Genomic DNA, 21,924 nt, shown 5'->3' on the forward strand with positions numbered 1-21,924 from the left:
CTAATCACATATAAGAGCACTGTTGCCACAGATGCTTGGTGCATCTTTTACTCCATAGATGTGTGTAAAAGTTGTCTGCCTGTAGAGCACAAAAAGAGAGGCAAATGAAATCAGGCCTAATATACCCCAGTCCATAAACCAAGCAGGCCATGACAGGCATTCCTCGGGGTCACCCATTCCATTCCCATAATATTCTCTTTTCTGTTTCCAGTGCAGGTGATCGAGAGGAATGTGGACCCAAAAGTCACCCTGCTGACCTTCTTACAAAAGAACTGGAGCCTTTTGATCCAAGTCTTGGCCGTGTCTGTGTTTGCCTTAAAACATAGGCCAGGGGCTTCCCTGGTGGCGCAGTGGTTGAGAGTCCGCCTGCCGATGCAGGGGACACGGGTTCGTGCCCCGGTCCGGGAAGATCCCACACACCGCGGAGCGGCTAGGCCCGTGAGCCATGGCCGCTGAGCCTGCGCGTCCGGAGCCTGTGCTCTGCAATGGGAGAGGCCACAACAGTGAGAGGCCCGTGTACCGAAAAAAAAAAAAAAAAACATAGGCCAGCTACAATTATGAGAACTAACCAAACCTCTCCATCCCCACACAGCCAGGTCCCGTGGCCCTTGCTCTCTATTTGCTTTTGGCAATGGTTCTAAGGATATTAAGTTAATTGAGCTATTTGGAGAGGATAAAGTTTCCCCAGAGTTTCTTATATCTTGATTTAATAGCCATGAAATAGAAGCTAAGTTCTTTCTTTCAGCACTAATTATTCCTTTAAGTGCCTTCCAGATCCCCAAGACAGTGGTTATGTAATAGAGGTTTGTGTTGCATGTACCCTTCCCTGGAAGAAAACCAAATTCTCCAGATTCAGGAAGAGCACGTGTCATAGGAGAAGATCACCTTTCTCTACATCTGTTTTCTCACAACAGATTTTCCCCACCATTCTATATTCTGAAATTTAGATCTTCATAATGGCAAACATATTTTAATTGGTAAATCTAATGGATCTCTCAGAGAAGCCCCCCCAAAAAAAAAAAAAGACAGAAATGACAAGTTTTGTTTAAAAGCCCACATGGTTTTTAATTCGTTGTCAATGTTTTAAAATTAGGAAATCTCATTTTTTTTAAAAAAAAATAGGAATTTCTCATGAAAAATGGGAAGATAGTCCTTCCTGCCTGGCAGCAGTCTTGCTTAGAGCTGAGTGGGGCCTGTCATCCTCCATCTAAAATGGGGCACAAGCTCTCCAGTCACACCCAGCCCACTCCACTCATTCACACACCTCTCTGATAAGCATTTATGGTTATGACTTAATTTAGATGAGCAAGCCATATGGCTTAAAAAAAATAAAAAGCCAAAGATTCCAAAGTCTTCTTAGCCAGTCTAGTTAATTACATCCAATCCATAAACTGTGTGGAAATGGGCCACAATCAGGGAGAAGGATGCCTAAAGAGAGGAGCAGAGGCTGCGCCTTGGGATTGGACCTAGACCAAGCAGGAGCAGAGGGACACTCCGGGTGGGATATGAAAATAAGGACGGGAGTTTTCTCCAAAGGGTCACTGACTTGGTTTCAAATGCAGTACAAATTACTGGGCAAAACTAGCAATACATTAAACTGCTAAAAATAAGTGTTTCTCTTCCAATTACATGATTGGAACCCAGAAGAATACCTATAATGAAATAGGATTTTTCCAAGGGCTTTTACTTCTGTTATCCTACAAGATGCTTATGCTAAGCCTGTGAGGATAAAGTAGGTATTGCCTTTCCCTCTTTGCAAGTGACGACACAGGCAGGGAGAGGTTCCTATGTCCAGTGTCACAAAGCTAGGAAGATATAGAGTGGCCTTGACTGAGGCCTGCGGGCAGGCGAATGCCTTCTCAGATCTGCACCTCACCCCACAAAGGAGACTTTCCTTGCTAGTGACACCCTAGGAAGGTAGCTCTGATAGAGGCGACGTGTCCGCCTGGGAGTCTTTCCTTGACCACCCTTCCCAGTGCACCTGACAGGAAGTACGCCTGCAGAAGAGGAGGCTGTGGCGCCTGCACCGTGATGGTGTCTAAGCGAGACCCCACATCCCAGGAGATAAGGTATCTGCCCAAATGCCCAGAGACCAGGCTTGCACTCTCATCTCACAGCTTACGAAGATCTCAAAGACCTTCCAGCCTTGTGATTCTAACTCTCTCTAGGTCTTCGACCCCTCTGAGAAGCTGATAAAAATCTATGAGCTTCTACAAAAACTAATAACGTTTTGCACACAGTTTCCGGGAGATCGTGGACCTCCCAAGGCCCATCAATGCATCCCAGGTTAAGAATCCCCAATTAAGGGACCTCCCTGTTGGTCCAGAGGTTAAGACTCTGTGCTTCCACTGCAAGGGGCACGGGTTTGATCCCTGGGGAACAAAGGGAAGGGAAGATCCTGCATACTGCAGATACCACATACCACAGATCCCGCATGGGCACAGTGCGGGAAAGAAGAAAGAAAAGGAAGGAAGGAAGGAAGGAAGGAAGGAAGGGAGGGAGGGAGGGAGGGAGGGAGTGAGGGAGGGAGGAAGAAAGGAAGGAAGGAAGGAAGAAAGAAAGAAAGAAAGAAAGAGGGACTTCCCTGGTGGCACAGTGGTTAAGAATCCGCCTGCCAATGCAGGGGACACGGGTTCAAGCCCTGGTCCGGGAGGATCCCACATGCCGTGGAGCAACTAAGCCCATGCGCCACAACTACTGAGCTTGCACTCTAGAGCCCGTGAGCCACAACTACTGAGCCCATGTGCCACAACTACTGAAGCCCGCGTGCCTAGAGCCCGTGCTCCACAACAAGAGAAGCCATCTTAACGAGAGGCCTGCCCACGGCAACGAAGAGCAGCCCCTGCTTGCTGCAACAAGAAAGAAAGCCCGCGTGCAGCAACGAAGACCAATGCAGCCAAAAATAAATAAATAAATAAATTTATTTTTAAAAAAAGAAAGAAAGAAACCGCAATTTAGGCCAAGCATTCATTTTACAGATGAGGAAACTGATGTCAGAAGGATGAAGTGACTTGTTCAAGGTCATGCAACTAGTATGTAGAACAACAACTTGAGCCCACGTTTTCTGGCTCTGACACTAATGCTCTTTCTACTGTTGGGCTGGATCTGGGCCATGATTCCAGCCTTTCATTAAGGGCCAGATTCCAGGACTTGGGCTGCTCCCAAATCCACTGGCCCAAGAAATCAAGAAATGGCCTCAGGACACAGGCCTTCCAACTCTACTGAATGACCTTATACAGAGAGTTTAAAATGAACAAGCAAAAAAATTATCAACTACAGTTAAAAGACAAAGGTGCGTCTTTTACCTGTTATGGGATCAATGTCCTAATGTTTACTAGTTGACATCCAACTATATTCCTGATGACACGAGTGCATTCCCACTGAGACCAGACCCAGGTGGGTCTGTTCTAGGCTTGGAAAATGTTTCTGAGGTTCAGAATGCCCGCATTCCCCCTAAGGATCCCAATTCTTATAAATAATACAAAGTCAGCAGAAAGGACGCTAAATTCTTCCTCCCAGGCACTCCTCCGGGTCTCCATCCTCTCGGCTGAGTGACAGGGAGAGGGGGTGGTTTCTGCTGCCCTTCTTGGTTCCCACATTCCCCACAGGGCAGAGCTGTGTTTCTCCTTTGGACTTTCCTTGTGCCTCTCATATAAGACACTTCTCTGTCACCGTGCGCCTGGTGCCCATCTGCTCTCTGTGTGGGGCTGCTGTCACCACTGTGAAAGGTGTTGGAAGCATCAAAATGAGGCTTCACCCCGTGCAGGTAAAGCACATCCTAAATTCCTCATTTCTTAACGCTGTCTTTGTAATCAACGCCGTGTTGACTGTGCCTCCTGGGGCTTCTAGGTTGTGGTCCAGTAAGTAGAAGCTTTGGATGCATATTGATCAAGATAATAATATCTGTTAAGTGATTTAAAAGAAAGCTAGAAATCCATCTACATTTCAGTAGCTGATCATCTTTCTTCTTACTTTTTCTGCTTGAATGATAACAGCATGATCAAAACATTGATTAATGCCAATTAGACTGTGAGGCAGAATAAATATTGCACAAAGAGCATTGTGCATTGAATAAAGCACCTCTGAGGATAACAGGGTAAAATTCAGGATTATTCCCTCTGGCGTGGAGTTTTAAGAGTACTGTGACACGCACTGGTATAAACACACCAGTTCCTCTGTCATTGTCACAGGGGTTTGGAGAGTCATAAGTCCAGACCCATTAACACTGTGAGTCCTTCCAGGGAGAAGGAGTCTGGATTTAACCACATGAGAGTCAATTCCAGGAAGGTCAACAAAGGCAAAAGATCCAGCAGAGTTTACTAGAGTCTCTGAGAAGGTCGGAGAGGATGTTCACCCCAAGGCCAATAAGCCCAAATCCTAGAATTATACTACATTCTGAATCCAGAGCAAGGCTTTAATGTGCCCAAGAATCAATCAGCTGGGAGATTGTTAAAAATGCAGAGGGTCTTCCCTGGTGGCGCAGTGGTTGAGAGTCCGCCTGCCGATGCAGGGGACACGGGTTCGTGCCCCGGTCCAGGAAGATCCCACGTGCCGCGGAGCGGCTGGGCCCGTGAGCCATGGCCGCTGAGCCTGCGCGTCCGGAGCCTGTGCTCCGCAGCTGGAGAGGCCACAACAGTGAGAGGCCCGCGTACCGCAAATAAAAATGCAGATTATGAGTCAAAAAGTTTGGAGCAGAGGTCTGAGGTTCTGCATTTCCTAAAAGACCGCAGGTGGAACCAACACCACTGGTCCACGGACTGCACTTTAAATTGCAAGGATCTAGAACACAGACCAAAATCGTGGACCTTTGAAAGCAGAGCTCCTTTTGAGCCACACCAGAAGAATTTAAAGAACAAAGTAACATGAGGTCCATAGTGGAGAGTCTCCAAGTTAATCAGAAAGAGGTGACCCCATGCTCGGAACCAGGGAAAGAAATAGGGGTGGTCAAGGAAACTGTTTTTGAAATTACACATGCTTTCCTTATAATTACTGATTTCTGGAGAATTCTTCTCTCTCTGGGAATGGAGGTTGCATGCTAATTCCCAGTTAGAAGGATCTGGGCATTCGAGCTTGAGAAGTAATTGTAATGCTAGAACACGGCTTCCAGGTCACCTCCTCCAGAAGGAAAGGGGATGACGGCCCACTCTGCCCAAGGGGAGGGTGCACTGCTCAGGGAGAGGGTTCCACCATGACAAGAGAGACACAGGATGTGGACCCTGGCAGGAGGCGGTGGCAGCAGGAAGGCAGGGCCTGTGACCATGCCTGTGTCCTTCCAGGAGAGGACTGCCGAGAGCCATGGCACCCGGTGCAGGATCTGCAGCCCAGGGATGGTGGTGTCCATGTACACGCTGCCCAGGAGCCACCCGCAGCCTTCAGAGGAGCAGCTGCCGGCAGCCCTGGGGGGTAGGTCTGGCGAACAAGCCCACTGCCCGCCAAAGCCAGGTGGGGTCATGCGTCAGCCTGCTCCTCCCCACCTACAATGCCACCCCAGCCCCGTTCAGGGACCCCTCGGTTGTTTCTGAAGTAGCTGCTTTCACCCCTGAGCAGAGAAGAACGTCAAGGTGTATCTGCTCATCAGAGCACTTGCTGCACAGAACTAAAGAGCACGCGTGGCCCACGCCCGCATCTTGACACCCTACTTTTCTACCCAGTGACTTATGTGGTTGCCTTCATTCGGGCTGTCATAACAGAGCACCTCAAACTGGGGGTGTTAAAACAGCAGGAATTCCTTCTGTCGCAGTTCTGGAGGTGAAGAGTCTGAAATCTAGGCTCTAGAAGAGGACTCTTCCTTGCCTCTTCCTAGCTTCTGGTGGTGGACAGCAGTCCTGGCGTTCCTTGACTTAGAGATTCATCACTCCCGTCTCTGCCTCCATCTTCTCACGGCCTTCTCCCCTGTGTGTCTGTGTCCAAATTTCCCTCTTCTTACAATCCAGTCACTGGATTAAGGCCTACCCTAATCCAGTAGGGCCTCATCTTAACTTGATTACATCTGCATCACTGCAGATTTCCAAATAAGGTCACATTCACAGGTTCCAGAGGTTAGAACGTCAACGTATCTTCTGTGGGGGGGGGGGGGGGAGACACTATTCAACCCATAACACAGCCCTTCATGTATCGAAGGGATCCTTTAAAATTTGCAATGGGTTTAAGTTACTAAAGAGTTCATGGGAATTCCTTGGTGGACCAGTGGTTAGGACTCTGCATTCATTGCTGAGGGTCTGGGTTCAATCCCTGGTTGGGCAACTAAGATCCCACAAGCAGCGCAGCACAGCCAAATAAATAAATAAAGAGGAGTTCATAAACATATCCCTTTTGCAGGATCAATAAAGCTCACGTTCAGCTGTCAACAATCCCTAAACCAGACATCTGTTACACAATAGATATACAAATCCCTAGATTGAGGCCTGAAGGGTGAGCACCACACACTCTCCTAATCTGCCAGTTGCCGCTGGACTTCCTTTACTCTCTCTGCTCCATTGCAGAAAATCAGATCAAATCACCTAAAACCCTGCCTTCCTTAGGTCCTTCCACTATTTGAGGTCCTTCAGCAGCTCCTTACCCCTCATGTGGCCACGCCTACCCTCCTTCACCCGGCATTCAGAGAAGTCCAACAGCTGGCCTCCCAAACTCATTCTTCCTCCTCAGCTACATGAGTCCCTGCTGGCCAGTCTCCTCTCAACCCTCAGTCCTCCGCATGTTTCCACTTCTGCACCTCTGCTTGTGCTGCGCTGTGAACCCCGAATGCCCCTTCCTTGCTCTCCACCAATCCACTGCTTTCTCATCCTTCAATCCAAGCTTCTTTGTGAAGTCTCCCCCGATGAACTCGAGTCCACACTGACCCTCCTCCATCCCACCCTCTCCCATGCCTTCATCTGTGGAAACCTGAGTTTCTTACACTTTACCATGCAATAGAATTACCCGCAGACCTCTTAAATGCAGATTCCTCCACCGGGACCCAGACGTTCTAATTTAGGAGAATTGGAGAAAGGCCAGAGATCTGCATTTTAAACAAATAGCAGAAATTCTGATGCAGTGACCTAAAATCCACTGAGGGGCACTACTAACAACCTGTCCGGGGCATTACACTTCACTCATATGGTGCCTTAGAAACGGCCACATTTTCTTGTTTTGGGATCGCTTGCATCTTACCTAGTATCTGAAATATAGTTGCTGTCAATAGATACATGTTGAATGAATAAATAATTTAATAGATGCATGCAACTGAGCTCACCAGATAGACTATCATCTTCTTTAGAACAGAGAATAAAACTGGAATTGAGGTGGTGGGAAGGATAATTATCTAAGAAGAAAAAAATCAGTGAACAGCCTAGTGGCTATTTAAATATTCTCAAAAACAAAACAAAACACCAGTGTTTGTTTCAATTTTCTAAAGAAAAATAAATTAAGAGTCAGTAAAAATAAAGAATACTGATAACTTTTCTTCTTCTCTGATTAGGTAATCTATGCCACTGCACTGGGTATCGGCCAATTCTTGCAAGTGGAGGGACCTTTTGTTTGGTGAGTAGGGGACTGTGGGGGCAACCTACAGAGCAAGAATGACAGTGACAGCTGGTCCAGGCTGGGAGCACAGGAGGTGAGTTGTTTTTTTGTTTTTTGTGGGGTTTTTTTGGTACGCGGGTCTCTCACTGTTGTGGCCTCTCCCGTTGTGGAGCACAGGCTCTGGACGTGCAGGCTCAGCGGCCATGGCTCACAGGCCTAGCCGCTCCGCGGCACGTGGGATCTTTCCGGACCGGGGCACGAACGCATGTCCCCTGCATCGGCAGGCGGACTCTCAACCACTGCGCCACCAGGGAAGCCCTAATTTTTTAGACCATCTAAATAGACCATAGGGAAGACCAATTGAGTTAGCTCCAACTAACTCACGGGAGTTTGAGCTCTTTGTTGAGAGAAGGGTGAACGTTACACTACCTTTGATGCTCTACATCACACCACTGGGAAGCTAGGTGGTCTAGCCAGCCAGCCAGACATCTTCCGTGGCTAGTTCAGCAAGGCCTCGGGACAGGACATGTAGGAGAGCTCAAGGAAACCCAAGGAGACAAGCAAAGACATGGAATTTGCTTTGGGGAGGCAAGGTTAGTTCCAAGAATCCAAACCAGCTGGGAAAGTGTGAGCAGATAAAGAAGCCAAAAATCTGGAGTGGAATCCAAAATTCACCCCAAGTACCAGAGCGCAGGGAGTTTCCCCCACCAAAGAGCGACACCGCACTAGGCTGCTGTGAAAATCAAATGAGAAATTGAAGGCTCATAATGAAGCCTTCCTTGGCACTTAGTAAGAACTCAACAAATAGTTACTACTGTATTGAGGATGCTGTCCACACTATGAATAGTGCTTGCCAGGGAAACCAGACAAGTACATCTGATCACCCTCTACAGAGGGCAGGATGGACGTACGCAGTACTGCCCTTAGACCCAAGCAAGGGGGATTCCAAACTTTGGAGAGCCCCTCGCTGGTCCTCCGCCAGCCAATCTCAGGGGGCCATGGGGCCAAAGTGACTTGTTTGCCTCGAGCCTTCACCCTTTTCTAGACTGTGCTCCAGATACATTCTTGACCCCATTCCCAGGCACAAGTCTCTTCCCCAAGTCCATCTTCCTCGGGAAGATCATAACAGCCAGCATGCGCACCCTGAGGCCAAAGACTAGCTGTTTGGGGAACGAGTAGACAGAGCTTGGACATGCAGGCTGGCTCACAAGTGTGTGAGGCCCTTCATGGTACAGAACAGAGGCAGGGTGGGGAGGGAAGGGCAGCAGGCCACAGGCCGGGGGCCTCCATTTGTATTCTTGCCTCAACTCCACAAATAGTGGATGAGGGCCTGGAAATAGACCAGCAGGTGTGTCCCACTCCCCAGAGCCAGCCAGGTCCCCAGTGAGTGTCCCATCTTCTACTGCCACATGGGGGAGCCAGCAGGTGACAAGCTGAGAAAATGAATATCTTGTAAACCCATCAAATTGCCGGTGTAAATAGGAAAACACTTGTGAAATACAAATAAAGGAAGTTAAAGGCAACCTCTCTCCCTCTGGAATATGGATGTTATCCATCTTTCCAGGCACAGACTCTGGGGATAAAAGCAAAAATACAGTCAGAGACCCACCCTGCAGCCAACTGGCCCCAGGGACCTTAATGGATGAAAGGAACCTAGCCCCGGTGGGAATACCCAAGGCTCCCATTTATTAGGCAAGAGAAGACTGGCTTCTTCTGTTATCTCTCACTCATGAGAGCGCTCAGAGTTCTGAGTGAAAGAGGAAGCGCTACTGGCTTCGCTCAGCTGGTTTTGCTTCTTGGACAGAGAAGAAGCTGTCTCTGCACAACTGCCAGCCTGAGACATTTGTGCAGAGACAGAGAACTGAAGTATCTGGAAGAAAGTATTTTACTAGAAACTTAGGAGAGACTATTTGAGGAAGAAGGTACAAGAGGTAAGCTTGGAGAAAATGGGAAATGAAAGAACCAGCAAGTGGAAACCAGCTTTAAAATTCATTGATTGTCCATTCATTCCCAGTCAGTCCCATGCAGATCGCAAATGTCGGGGAGCTCTGGTTCCAAAATGGTTTTCTTTTTTTTTTTGTCTTTCTTTTTTTTTCTCTTTTTAAGGTCCCTTTATAAATGATAATACTCAATGTTGTTGAGTCTTGTATATACTAGAGAATGGATAATTATTATTGCTGTGAAAAGCATCTTATCAATTGATTCTACAACTAGGAATTCACCTAAGAAAAAATTCAGAGATGTACACAAAGCTGTACATGCAATGAACAGAAATGTTCATTATGTTATTTGTAGTTATAAAATGTAAAAAAAACCCACTAAGTATACATCAATAGCAAATTTTACAACTATATTATGGAATAGCCAGAAGATGGACTATTATGCAATCAGCAAAATTATATTTTAAAGGCTTTTTAATGATAGGCAAATAAATGAACAAAAAGTCAAAGTAAAAAGTATATTGTACTATAACTATAGTACAAATATATATTACATAAAAATATTACCAGTGGGATAGAGTAATGATAGTTTATTTCTTTTATGCTTCTCCATATTCTTTATTATTGTTTTAAGCTATATAATATATACTGTGTGTGTGTTATATATTCTATATATTTATCTGTATCACTGTATTTAAAAAATAAAGTAAAAAAAAAGGAAGATCTTGTGATTACCCCTATTCCAGTAGAAACCACCAAAAGTGACCTTAAAAGTTTGGAGCCTCATTTAAATTGTCAAACCCTTCAAGGCACACACCCATTTACATGTTAAAAAGTTTTTCATCTCAAGGCATTTCACTATCCTAGGAGTCAAATGGTTGTCAACAGAAAGGAACAGGAAAATGCTGCCTGGATCGGGGAGAAAATGATTCGTCCTCGCTCGACAGGAAAAGTGACGTGAGTCCCTTTGTTTGTCCTCTTCCTGAGAGTATCGCTTAATGCCGGCCAGTGCTGCAACTGTGCTTGTGAGTTCTGATGGTCATTCTCCGCTTTACTTACAGACGTCCAAAGTGCAGGCACGAATAATGCACTTTTCATTTGGGATCTGGGTAAAGTGGTGATTCAAAGCCCACGCTCTGATTTCCCCTTCACTCTCTGGAAGGCTGAAACAATAAATCATAAACCCACTCAGACAAGAGAAAAAAGACCTACCCCAACTATGATGAGTCCCATCCTTGCCTGGCCCTCCTCATGCAGAGCTGGCCTCTATCACCATCTCCTCCTTTGCAGAGAGAGGACACTGCAATGTCAGGAAGGCTGAGGAGCCTCTCCAAAGATACATGGCGAGTTCATGGCTCCCACAGCTGGGAAGTCCAGCCAGAAACACACCAGTCTCTGGCTTTGCTCTCTGAGAGACACTAGTTTCAAAAAAAAGACCCACGGCCAAGCTCTTAAAGGAATTACTTAGAAAGAATTCCTAGTTCGAATATAGGAAAAATAGAGTCTGCTCCCTGTAGACATGGAAAACTAAGAGAACACAGTTGGCCTTAGACAAAACTGAGCCCTTCATTCCCTGCTGTATGTGTTTCTATCCTTAACACCCCGGGAATTCAATCTGGGCAATGATTGCACTCTGGGGTCCACCTGGATCACTTTAACCAAATGCAAAAGAACACACTTAAACTGGACTGTGCCCCAATATTCCTTATAAAGAGAAACACAATTTTGAGGTGGATCTTATGATCACTGAGCCACATGTCCTTTCCCTATACGAAAAGACACACAGGAAGCCACATTATAAGGCGAAGGTTGCTTGGTGACCACGGATGCAGAGCAGTTGGATAATCTTAAGGGTAACATCATAGAAGACGCCCCTCCATCCATCAGGTAGACCTGCTGGATGGCAGGTGTCTGCCCCATGACACTCCCTTCTCTTGAAGCTATGTTAATATCTTCCATGGGGTAACTATAAAGTCTTGGCCTGGTCCCTGTTTAGGGGAACTTTAATCCCTCAGCTCTGATTCATTTTGTTTGTTTTACATTTTAATTCTCAGACACTATCAGGTACTGCCTATACTTCTAATTCCAACTTACACAAAAACTGATCTTCAGATGTTGGCCGGTTATGCTTCAGTCTGAGATCCTAACCTACACAAGGAACAACTACAAGTTGTCCTTCTGCAACCTAGGAAGACCTTAGAGAGATAGGAAAAAGGCAGAGGAGTATTGGACAAATGTCAGGTCATTTCACTTACTTGTCACAATTACCCTTCAAAATAGGCATTATTTCTATTTAATCTTCAGAGAGGTTACCTTTCCATTGAGAGGGTCAGAGAGCCAAGTCATGGCAGAACTGAGAAGGAACCCACACCTGTCTGTCTCCCTATCCCCCATGCTCTTCCCCACTACACAGCCCTCTAGCCCTGCATCCCACAGTTCCCTCCCAATTTGTCTTTTTCTTTAGGAAGGTTTCCTGGGAATAAGTGTTTCCAAAAACTGAAATATGTTTGATTCAGACAAGATTCCAGTTTGGGTAACTTTTCACTGTGCTTTAGTTTCCTAATAGGTAAAGTGGAGTTGATAATTTACTTTCTTTGTACAATTGTTGTGAGGATTAAGTAAATTATTAATACGTGTAAAAGTACTTGGAACATAAGCACCCCATAAATGTTAACTATTGTTATTAAAGCAAGTGGGGTGTGTGTGTGTGTGTGTGTGTGTGTGTGTTTACACATGGGTCTGTATGTTTAGAGTCTTTTTTTTACTTAAACTATAGGACTTCTCAGAGTTTTGAATCCTGACTTGACAGGTGAGGGGATAGAGGTTGGGGCACAGTGGAGAGCGTTTCCCAAACTTATATGACCTGTGATTGTTTTTCATAGGCTGTCTTGGTGTTTTGCAGGGTACTGTTTGAACTATTTAATAGAATACTCTTTTCTTTAACATCACATTAGTGTCAAATCAGTATTTCTCTTACAAAAAGATTCTTATTTAAAACTATTTGGTTTGAACTATTTTCCCATACAAGGAGAATCAGATAGTTATTACTATGTTCATTTTGCCTAATTAATGTAAAGAATTACAATGCTGTTTCCATTTGAGCAGGGCTGACAGAACAATCTTCTTCTGCCCCTTATAGAGACTTGCATGGAGCTATTTGCAAAAGAGGAGTTCCAGCCCTTAGACCTTACCCAGGAACTCATATTTCCCCCAGAACTCTTGGTAAGATGAGTTGGGTGTTTTATGTGCTCGTTTCAATGCCACTGGTTATAAGCTCAGTTTTCTAAAACCACACTTTCCCTCCTGTGAAATTATCAAATTGTGGAAATGCTTGATCAAATCAGTATGCCTGTCCCTGTCCAGCTCACCAAGCCCTGGCTGTTGCCCTGCACACTTTCCCTGAAGCCTCAGCTGAGGTTATTTTTTAAAGCAATTTCGTCATTACTCCCATCATTGTCATCTGCAGTGTGTCCCTACTGACTGTCCCAAGCAATCCAGTTTTTCTCAGCTTCTAACTTGGCCTTTCCAGTCTTTTCCAGATATTGACCTCAAGGGGCACTTCCAGGGCCTCCTGATACCTCAGCCTTTCCTCTGTCAGCATCTCTATCTTTCCTCTCTAACATCCAGTGGTCCCATTCCATAAAATGCCTATTTCTGAAAGACTCTGATGTGTTTATGCATGCATTCAACAAATATTCATCATTCAGCAATGTGCCAGGCACTGTTTGGGGTACTGAATATACAACAGGGAACAAAACTCACACAGACCTGACCCCAAGGAGTTTGTAACCTGGTGGCAGAGACAGACACTGAGCAAGATACTAGATAAGTTATATAGTGTGTTAGCAAGTGAGAAGGAGAACAAAATAAAACAGAGAAAGGGGATAGGATGATGCAGGGGGTTGCAACTTTAGATATCCGGCCAGAGAAAACTTCTCTGAGAAGATAACATTTGAAGAAAGTCCTGAAAGAGGGGAGGGAACTGGCCATGAAGATACATGGGGGAAGAGCAGTCCAGGCAGTGGGGCAGCAAGTGCAAAGGTGCCAAGGAGGGGAGAACTCCTGGTCTGATCAAGGGACGGAGCAGGGGCCAGCCTGGCTGGAGCGCAGTGAACCAGAGAGATCAGAAAGCTGCGGGCAGGGGGGTGGGCAGACCATGCTGAACTTAGACTACTTGGCTTTTACTCTGCCTGAGATGTGAAGCTATCAGAGAGGTTGGACAGAAGAGGGGTACGCTCCTATTAACCTTGTAATGGGATCCGGGGTCGTTTTGGCTGCTGGGATGGGAATAGCCTGCGGAGGGGGCGAGGGAAGGAGCAGTGAGCCCATTAGGGCACTAATGTCATGCTGAGGATGGTGGTGCTGGTCCAGGCGGCCAGCATGCAGGTGGTGAGGACGGAGTGGATTCTGGATACATTTTGGAAGAAGAGCCAACAAGATTTCCTGATGGGGCTTCCCTGGTGGCGCAGTGGTTGAGAGTCCACCTGCCGATTCAGGGGACACGGGTTCGTGCCCCGGTCCGGGAAGATCCCACATGCCGCGGAGCGGCTGGGCCCGTGAGCCATGGCTGCTGAGCCTGCGCGCCCGGAGCCTGTGCTCCGCAACGGGAGAGGCCAAACAGTGAGAGGCCCGCGTAACGCGCAAAAAAAAAAAAAAAAAAAAAGATTCCCTGATGAATGTGATGTAGGGGAGGGGTCCCCAACCCACCCGGCCGCGGACAGATACCGGCTGCAGCCTGTTAGGCACAAGGCAGCACAGCAGGAGTAAGCGTCGGGCAAGCAAGCTTCATCGGCCGCTCCCCATTGCTCCCATCGCTCGCGTTACTGCCTGAACCATCCCCCCACCACCACGTCCGTGGAAAAGCTGTCTTCCACGAAACCAGTCCCTGGTGCCAGATAGGCTGGGGACCGCTGCTGTAGAGTGTGGGAGAGAGAGCGCATTCACTGCTGACTCCGGGGCTTTGGGTAGCTGGAAAGGGGAGTGGCCATTTATAGAGAAGGGGAAGACCTCCGGAGGAGCAGGGCCTTTTGCCTTTGGGGGGTCCTTTTCCGGGGCTTGGAGGGCGATGGGATATGAGGAGCTCAGTTTTGGACACGTTAAATTTGAGATGCCTATTACACATCTAAGGAGAGACACTGAGTACTCGTTCAGGATTTCAGAGGAAAAGCTGAAGATTCTAATTTAGGAGTATTAGTATAATTATGATTTTTAAGGCCATGATACTAAATTATGTTGAATTAATCTATACTGAAGGGTCAGTGACAGATGCCAGCTCATATTGTCGGTTTCCTCCAAAGAAATACACATTATCAAGGCTTAAGCTAAAGGAGTAAATATCTAACTATGGAAAATTCAGGCCTTAGCCAATGGGTGTAGTGAGTGTCTTTTTGGTCAAGGGGACCCCAGAACTTCTGAAATCTCTCTAGAGGAACATACCTCCACCTAGGATCTATCATAACCCAGGAATACAGGTGTGCACAGGTGCACACACCTTGTTATTTGCAAGTAGAGAATGGCAAAGAACCCAGAAAAACGAACCCTGGCCTTTCATGGAAAGAGCGTCACCTGGATCTCCCCTGCGACCCTCAAGGACCTCCTGGAGCTGAAAGCAAAACACCTGGAAGGCCCTCTCATCCTGGACAGCACCTCGCTGGGTGAGTGATTGCAACGATTCTCAGTCCACCATTTGTGCCGAGGTGGATTTCCTGTCCCCCACTGTGCTCACAGTCTACAAAAACTACTTTTTAAGGATAAAAACCTCATTTTTTAAATAAAAATGCTATAATACTGTATCATAAAATATACTACTATATTGTATATTATATAATAATTATTTATATAACATAGTATTTTTATATCTACTATATATATATATATTTTTTTTTTTTTTTTTTTGCGGAACGCGGGCCTCTCACTGTTGTGGCCTCTCTTGTTGCGGAGCACAGGCTCCGGACGCGCAGGCTCAGCGGCCATGGCTCACGGGCCCAGCCGCTCCGCGGCATGTGGGATCTTCATGGACCGGGGCATGAACCCGTGTCCCCTTCATTGGCAGGCGGACTCTCAACCGCTGCGCCACCAGGGAAGCCCTACTATATATTTTTATAAATACTAGCATATATGTGCTATATAGACTCATATATAAATTATATATACAATATTAAAGTATAATACAAATATCGTATTATTATATAAAATGGTCTCCAAAATTGGAGGTACATATACCCTGGGAGTATGCAGTGTAACCTCTTGAGGTGTGGGAAAAAAGTATTAGAGGACAGTTTATCATTTAATTTACTTTGTCCTTTTTAACTTTGTTTTTGTTCAATAAAATAGAATTTTATAAAATATGTATGGATATATTAACAATGCACACCCAGTTATCACCACACCCAGCTTAAGAACCAGAGCTTTACCAAGAACTTTGAATGCCCCATGGGCCCTCCCAAACCACAGGCCCCCCCCCGCCTTCTTCTCAGAGGCACTCATTAGCCTGAATACAATGTTGGTCAGTCTCTTCCTCATTTTTACAATTTTACCCCATATATTTGAGTAACTAAGCACCATGTCCCTTAGTTTTGCATATTTTTGAACTTCACATAAATAGACTGACACGGTATTATTCTTCTGCAATTTGCTTTGTGCGTTCAACATTCTCGAGCTGAGATTCACCCACATTGTTGCGTGTAACTGTGCTGCTGGATTCCATCGTGTGTCCAGGGCACAATTTGCTCACCCATTCTATTGCTCAAGGATGTGGAGTGTTCTCCAAGTTTTTGCTATTACAGATATCTTTATATGTGTCTCCTGGTGCCCACATGCAAGGGTTTTCTAAGAACCTCTCATCCATTTTATTTCCTATTTTTATACACATGTAGAGAGTATAAATAAATACATATACCAGGAGAGCCTGTGCTATAAAATTACTTGGCAGGGTGTATGGCCACTGCTTTCACATCTATACACATTTTTTTTTTTAAAGCATTGACTAATTTAATCCTCACATCCACGGTGGCATTGGTACTTTTTGTTTTTAATTAATTTATTTATTTTTGCTGTGTTGGGTCTTCGTTTCTGTGCGAGGGCTTTCTCTAGTTGTGGCAAGTGGGGGCCACTCTATATCGCGGTGCACGGGCCTCTCACTCTCGCAGCCTCTCTTGTTGCGGAGCACAGGCTCCAGACGCGCAAGCTCAGTAGTTGTGGCTCACGGTCCCAGTCACTCCGCGGCATGTGGGATCCCCCCAGACCAGGGCTCGAACCCGTGTCCCCTGCATCGGCAGGCGGACTCTCAACTACTGCGCCACCAGGGAAGCCCAACATCTATACACTTATTGCCAGTTTTTAAAATTAGCATCTGAATATTTTTATGAGAAACTCTCAATGCCAAAAAATTGCATTTTCTCTTTCCTAACGCTCTCTAGAATATATAATGCATTTACTTTCAGGACCTGCGTTGAAATCTCAAGGACATTTTCACCCAGTTCTCCTCTCTCCTGCTAAGATTTCTGAGCTGATTATGGTGTCTAAAACAAGTGATGGTGAGTTCCAGGTGTTCTTCATAAAATATCAATGAACCGATTCCTGCACTAAACTTAAAACTTGCTATATAGTTTAGAACCTCCTCATACTTTTATCTTGTCTGGCCTGTTTCCAATTCTTCATCATTTTTCTGATGTGATATGACATCCCCACCATGAAACTTTACTGTCAAAAGCTTTGCACAGAATATGAGGTACTTGGATAATGTCATTCAAGACCCTGCACTCAGCTGCAGGATTCTTGCCTATAAAAAGCTACAGTCGGGCTTCCCTGGTGGCGCAATGGTTGGGGGTCCGCCTGTCGATGCAGGGGACACGGGTTCATGCCCCGGTCTGGGAGGATCCCACATGCCGCGGAGTGGCTGGGCCCGTGGGCCATGGCCGCTGAGCCTGCGCATCCGGAGCCTGTGCTCCACAACGGGAGAGGCCACAGCGGTGAAAGGCCCACGTACCGCAAAAAAAAAAAAAAAAAAAAAAAAGCCACAGTCTTGCAGTGTCACTTTAATGGGAAGACAGCAAGAGAGAACTGGCACTCTCCAATGGTTGGATGGTCAATTCCAGGGAGGGAGTATGTTCGCAGGAGGAAAGTAGGCGATGTAGTGTCTGGCACTCAAATGCTACTTGTCTCATGGGGACAACGGCAAAAGGCCAAGTGAGACAAAAACCTGCCCGGGCAAACACCCCCAGTCACTTACAACATCCTTAAGGGCCCATTTTGTACAGATACTGCATCAGGCAAGCTGGCACCCACAGAGTAGGAAGGAAACATGCAAGGCTTTGCCTTCAAGATGCACTGCAAACCCTTTGGCAAAAGGAACCTTATTTTAGTCCTTCCCTCATCTCCCAGATCTCCTAGCATATATGTGCCTGTCCCAGATACATGCATATATGTGCTAAATTACTGACAAATAACTTAATGCAAAAAACAAACAAACAAATGAGTGGGTCAGAAACTTGAATTTGGGAGGCAGTGGTAATAATGACTTCCTTAACTCAGGCTTCAGGGAGGTTGACTGAACTGAAAGCTTTAGTCCAGACTGACTGGTAGGCCACCGTATGTTTTTGGAGGTTGGTGGTGGGCAGGGGAGGGGACCCACCTTGGCTGTATCACTGCCATCCAGGAGTCCTACCTTCCCGGCCTCAACCATCACCAGCCAGACTTTGACCGTGCTGCAGACCAGCAAGCCTGCCCTTCCCTGGCCTCACCCTACCCACTTGCTAGGAAAGGGACCCTTCCTGGTTTTGCCCAGCACCACAGCTTCAGCCTTGGGATGACTCAGGTAGCACACCTGCATACCACTCAGAAGAGGAGGAGAATGTGCTTAGATTTACCTGAAATCCTGGGGTTGGAGAGAAGAGAAAGAGGGAATAGTAAAATGGGTGGCTTGGGAGTACAGTCAAGTAGCTCAAGCAGACGGTCAAGACCCGAAAACCCTTCCCCTCATGTTCACCCCAGGCATCGTTTAGCCCACGGTTTTCAAACTTGTCTTCAGCACCACAACCCTGTCCTCAAACAAATCTTAGTAAATGAAAATAAGCTGCTCTGTTTGAAGGAGGGGGAAGACTTTCTCCATCCCACTGAGCCCCTATATCTACCTCCGCCGGGGCCAGGACTCAAGGAAAGTGAACTTGCCCAAGGTCCCCAAACTGGCTAGTGGCGGGTCGTCAAGCCACACATCTCCCACTTCCAATCCAGAACTCGTCTTTACTGCCATTCCCCGTCCCCCAGGCCCACCCCACGGCCTGTCCAGTTGGCTGTTTGGACTCTGCAGGCAAAGTAGAGCCAGATTCTAAAATCTGAGGAAACAAACAATGCACTTTCCGGGGGGCCCCTTAAACTTTAAGTGTGAGTAATCTCTAGTGGCCTCCAGGGACCTTTCCAAGGATGCCCAAACTTTTCCTAAGGCCCAGAAGAATGAAGGACACTGGTGGGGGAGGGGTACGTGGGAGCCAGATGTACCCACCACCACCAGCAGCAGCGGTCTCCCGCAGGAAATCAGTTTCTGTGACAGCTTCCGTTTGTTTAAATTTTGTGTGCTAATCCATGTCACATACACGCTGGGCTCTGTACACTTCTTTTTCTTCAAAATCTTTAGTACAGTAAACGCTCCAGAAGTTGCTGCGCCTTTAACCCATAGACCTGCAAACTCTGAGAAGCATGGAGTTAAAACAAAATCCATGTTCTGAGAATCAAACAAAGGTAAGGTTCTTTTCAACTCTGTTGAAATACAGGCTAGGTTTTGTGACCCAAGATGGAATAAAATATGAATGGAAATACAGTAAATAGAATTTCCTCGGCACAGCTGTGTCATGCCTGGCACAGAGTGAGGGGGTAATGTGAGCAACGGAAAGAGCCAGACGAAAGCCCCAAAGTGGACTGTCTGGCCTCAGCCTGAGTTTGAAATCCATTCTTCTGAGAACCCAGGCGGTAGCAACAGCTGACAGTTTACTCTCCCCTAGGGCTGAACTGCCCTATTCTGTGTCAAATAAGGGATGATCATACTGGCCTGTGTGATGCTCCTGACCTTAAAAAGATTAACAATAATAATAATGTCTTTGTCTCTGATTTCTTCCCTACGAAGAAGGCTCTGGGTCTCTAGGGCAGGAGGAACTGTATGATAAGAAACATGCTTGGTCTTCCCAGTGCTTCTGCAGGCAAAGGGAAGGCAGGATTTTGCAGAAGTTAAAGACCAAGCTTTATTGGAACTTGTAGTGATGGGAAGCAATAGACCACCCCTGGTGGGTCTGGGATGGGATCCCGTGTTACAGAGTGCCTTGGATGAGATGCTGAAGCAGAAACAGGGTGAGGACTCTAAGTTGAGAGACGCTCCACGGCAGAGGAGAAGTTTAGGTACTTTTAGGCAAGATTTGCTTAGCATATAGATAATAAGGAGAAACTAGTGGTTTCCCTAATCAATGAGGTTAGCTGTGATCATTGAAGCAGCAGGGGGTGTTGTGCGTGTATGTTGGCAGGGGTGGGGGAAGTATTGTGCCAAGTACATTGTTAATACTGATGAAGATAAAGTTATGTGGGAGGGTGAAATATTCTCCACGATTAATCCACAAGAGAAAAATCAAAGCCCAGCCCACAGCCTGTTAAAAAACAGACTAACTGAGGTTAGAACCCAGCCTTGGAAATGATGTCAAATCAGATTCTACGTGTTAGTGATTCACTCTACAAACCCCAGAGAGATTAATTTTTAAAGTCCAGCTAAGTCACCTCCTGATGGTTTGGTGGCTTCTTCATTTTCAAAGATTGATCTGAACCCTTTACATCCCTACTACAGAGAAGCCCAAAGCCAGCACTTAGATACTGCCAGTACTCACAAGTATGGCTGCAACGGTTTTTAAATTCTGAATTACTTCCTTGCCAGCCAGCAAATAGCATTGCCCTGATCCCCCTAGATGGATGCTCTTCCATTGCTCCTGCCCCCAAGCTCCTCCCTGGGAACCCCCAAGATCCACACACCTAACAACAACCAACATAATACCTAGGGCAGCTCCTTGCATGAGCTGTGTTCATTCTGATTGGCCGGTGCCCCTCCTGGAACTGGTTGTTGATGATTTTGAATAGCAAGGCTACCTGTAGAGGTGCAAATCAACAGTAAAAGCACTATTGATTTCAGACAATGACCTAGGAAATTGTAAGACCTTTGATTGTTTCCATGCCATCATATTTATCCCGCTTAATCACAAAACAGCTCTGCATAGCTTCACTGTGGTCAGTCAGGAGGGGGTCATGGAAAGTTCTAGTAGAGTCTGCCACCTGCTAGTTTTTACCATCATCCCTTCTCTCTAGCCTCTGTTTTCTTGCGTTCATTCAAAGAGTGTAGACCAACCCAGGGGTTCCCAACCCTGGCTGCCCAGGAGAACTCCCTGGGGAGACTTTGATAAAGGCTTGCACCCAGAGATTCTGATTTGATTGACGTGGGAGTGGGCCACCTGTGCTGTTTGAGTTCTGCTGATTCTCTGAGCAGCCAGTGTGGAGAGCCACCGCACTAGCTGGACACCAAGGCCCTGGAGCCATGATTACAATCCAGCTGCTCCTTCCACATCACCTGTAAAAACAATGTGCTTCAGGACTGACAACAGGTGCTGCCTGTCTTCTGGCCCAGGTCAAGGACATCTTGGCTGAGAGGGTATCTGAGTTCCGGGAGAAGACCCAGACATACCAAGCATTCCTGAAGCACCTGAAGAGCCTGGTGGGCAGGCAGATCTGGAACGTGGCCGTGGCCGTATGTCCTCCGGGCCAATCACGAGGCCCACTGCACCTATTTCTTAACCTCACCGAAATGTTGAAATAGGCATTGGCAGAATCAGTGTGCAAAAGGGTCTCAGCAGATTGAAACGACAGGCACAATAAATAACTATTCAATATTTAACAAACATTATTTAATAACATATTTCAAAGAAGACTCTAAGTCAAGTTCAACAGAATAAGCCAAGTAGGAACAAGTGCTAATTTGGTGATAAGACCTTCAAAGAAGCTAATTTAGACTTAGGCTGCGTTAACAGAAGTATAATACCTAAAATAAGGAGGGTAGTCTCCTCTACCTCAGACTGTTCAGATCACAGCTGAAGAATAATGCTCAGGTCAGGGAATCACACTTCAAGGTCTGATTGTTTTTGACCTCAGAAGAAAGCAGAAGTAACTTTTCAAAGTACACACGCTCCTTCCCTTACATACCCCAAATGGTGTATTAGAAATCCTTGGGATACAGGGAATGGAGGGAGAACATGTTTCCTTCGAAAAATCTCTTCAAGTGATTCCAAAATGTTCCCATTCACTGTCAAGAACTCTGACTCAAAATCTGGAGCCTGGCAAGAAGATGGTGGCAGGAGAGTGGGGGGCTGGAAACCACATCAGAAAGAGGAATGGTGGGGGTGGGGACAATCAGAGGGACCACGAGAGCTGCCTTCAAATATTTCTAGACTCCCAAGGAGACGTG

General features: G+C 46.4%; 1 protein-coding gene across 1 annotated transcript in view; it reads left to right on the top strand.

Annotated features, from left to right (window-relative positions):
- The window catches only part of LOC309963293 (aldehyde oxidase 2-like), a gene marked incomplete at both ends in the record, with an annotated part of 100,802 nt that overhangs the window by 2,959 nt on the left and 75,919 nt on the right, over nt 1–21,924 (top strand). Inside the window, 10 exon segments of the mRNA XM_082841587.1 lie at nt 217–326; nt 1,977–2,069; nt 3,658–3,766; nt 5,277–5,403; nt 7,457–7,518; nt 10,308–10,392; nt 12,580–12,662; nt 14,950–15,094; nt 16,883–16,975; nt 21,056–21,204. Coding sequence (XP_082697713.1) covers nt 217–326; nt 1,977–2,069; nt 3,658–3,766; nt 5,277–5,403; nt 7,457–7,518; nt 10,308–10,392; nt 12,580–12,662; nt 14,950–15,094; nt 16,883–16,975; nt 21,056–21,204 — 1,056 coding nt within the window.

The sequence above is a fragment of the Leucopleurus acutus genome (assembly GCF_964270905.1).
Source record: "Leucopleurus acutus genome assembly, chromosome: 6".
Lineage (NCBI taxonomy): Eukaryota > Metazoa > Chordata > Mammalia > Artiodactyla > Delphinidae > Leucopleurus > Leucopleurus acutus.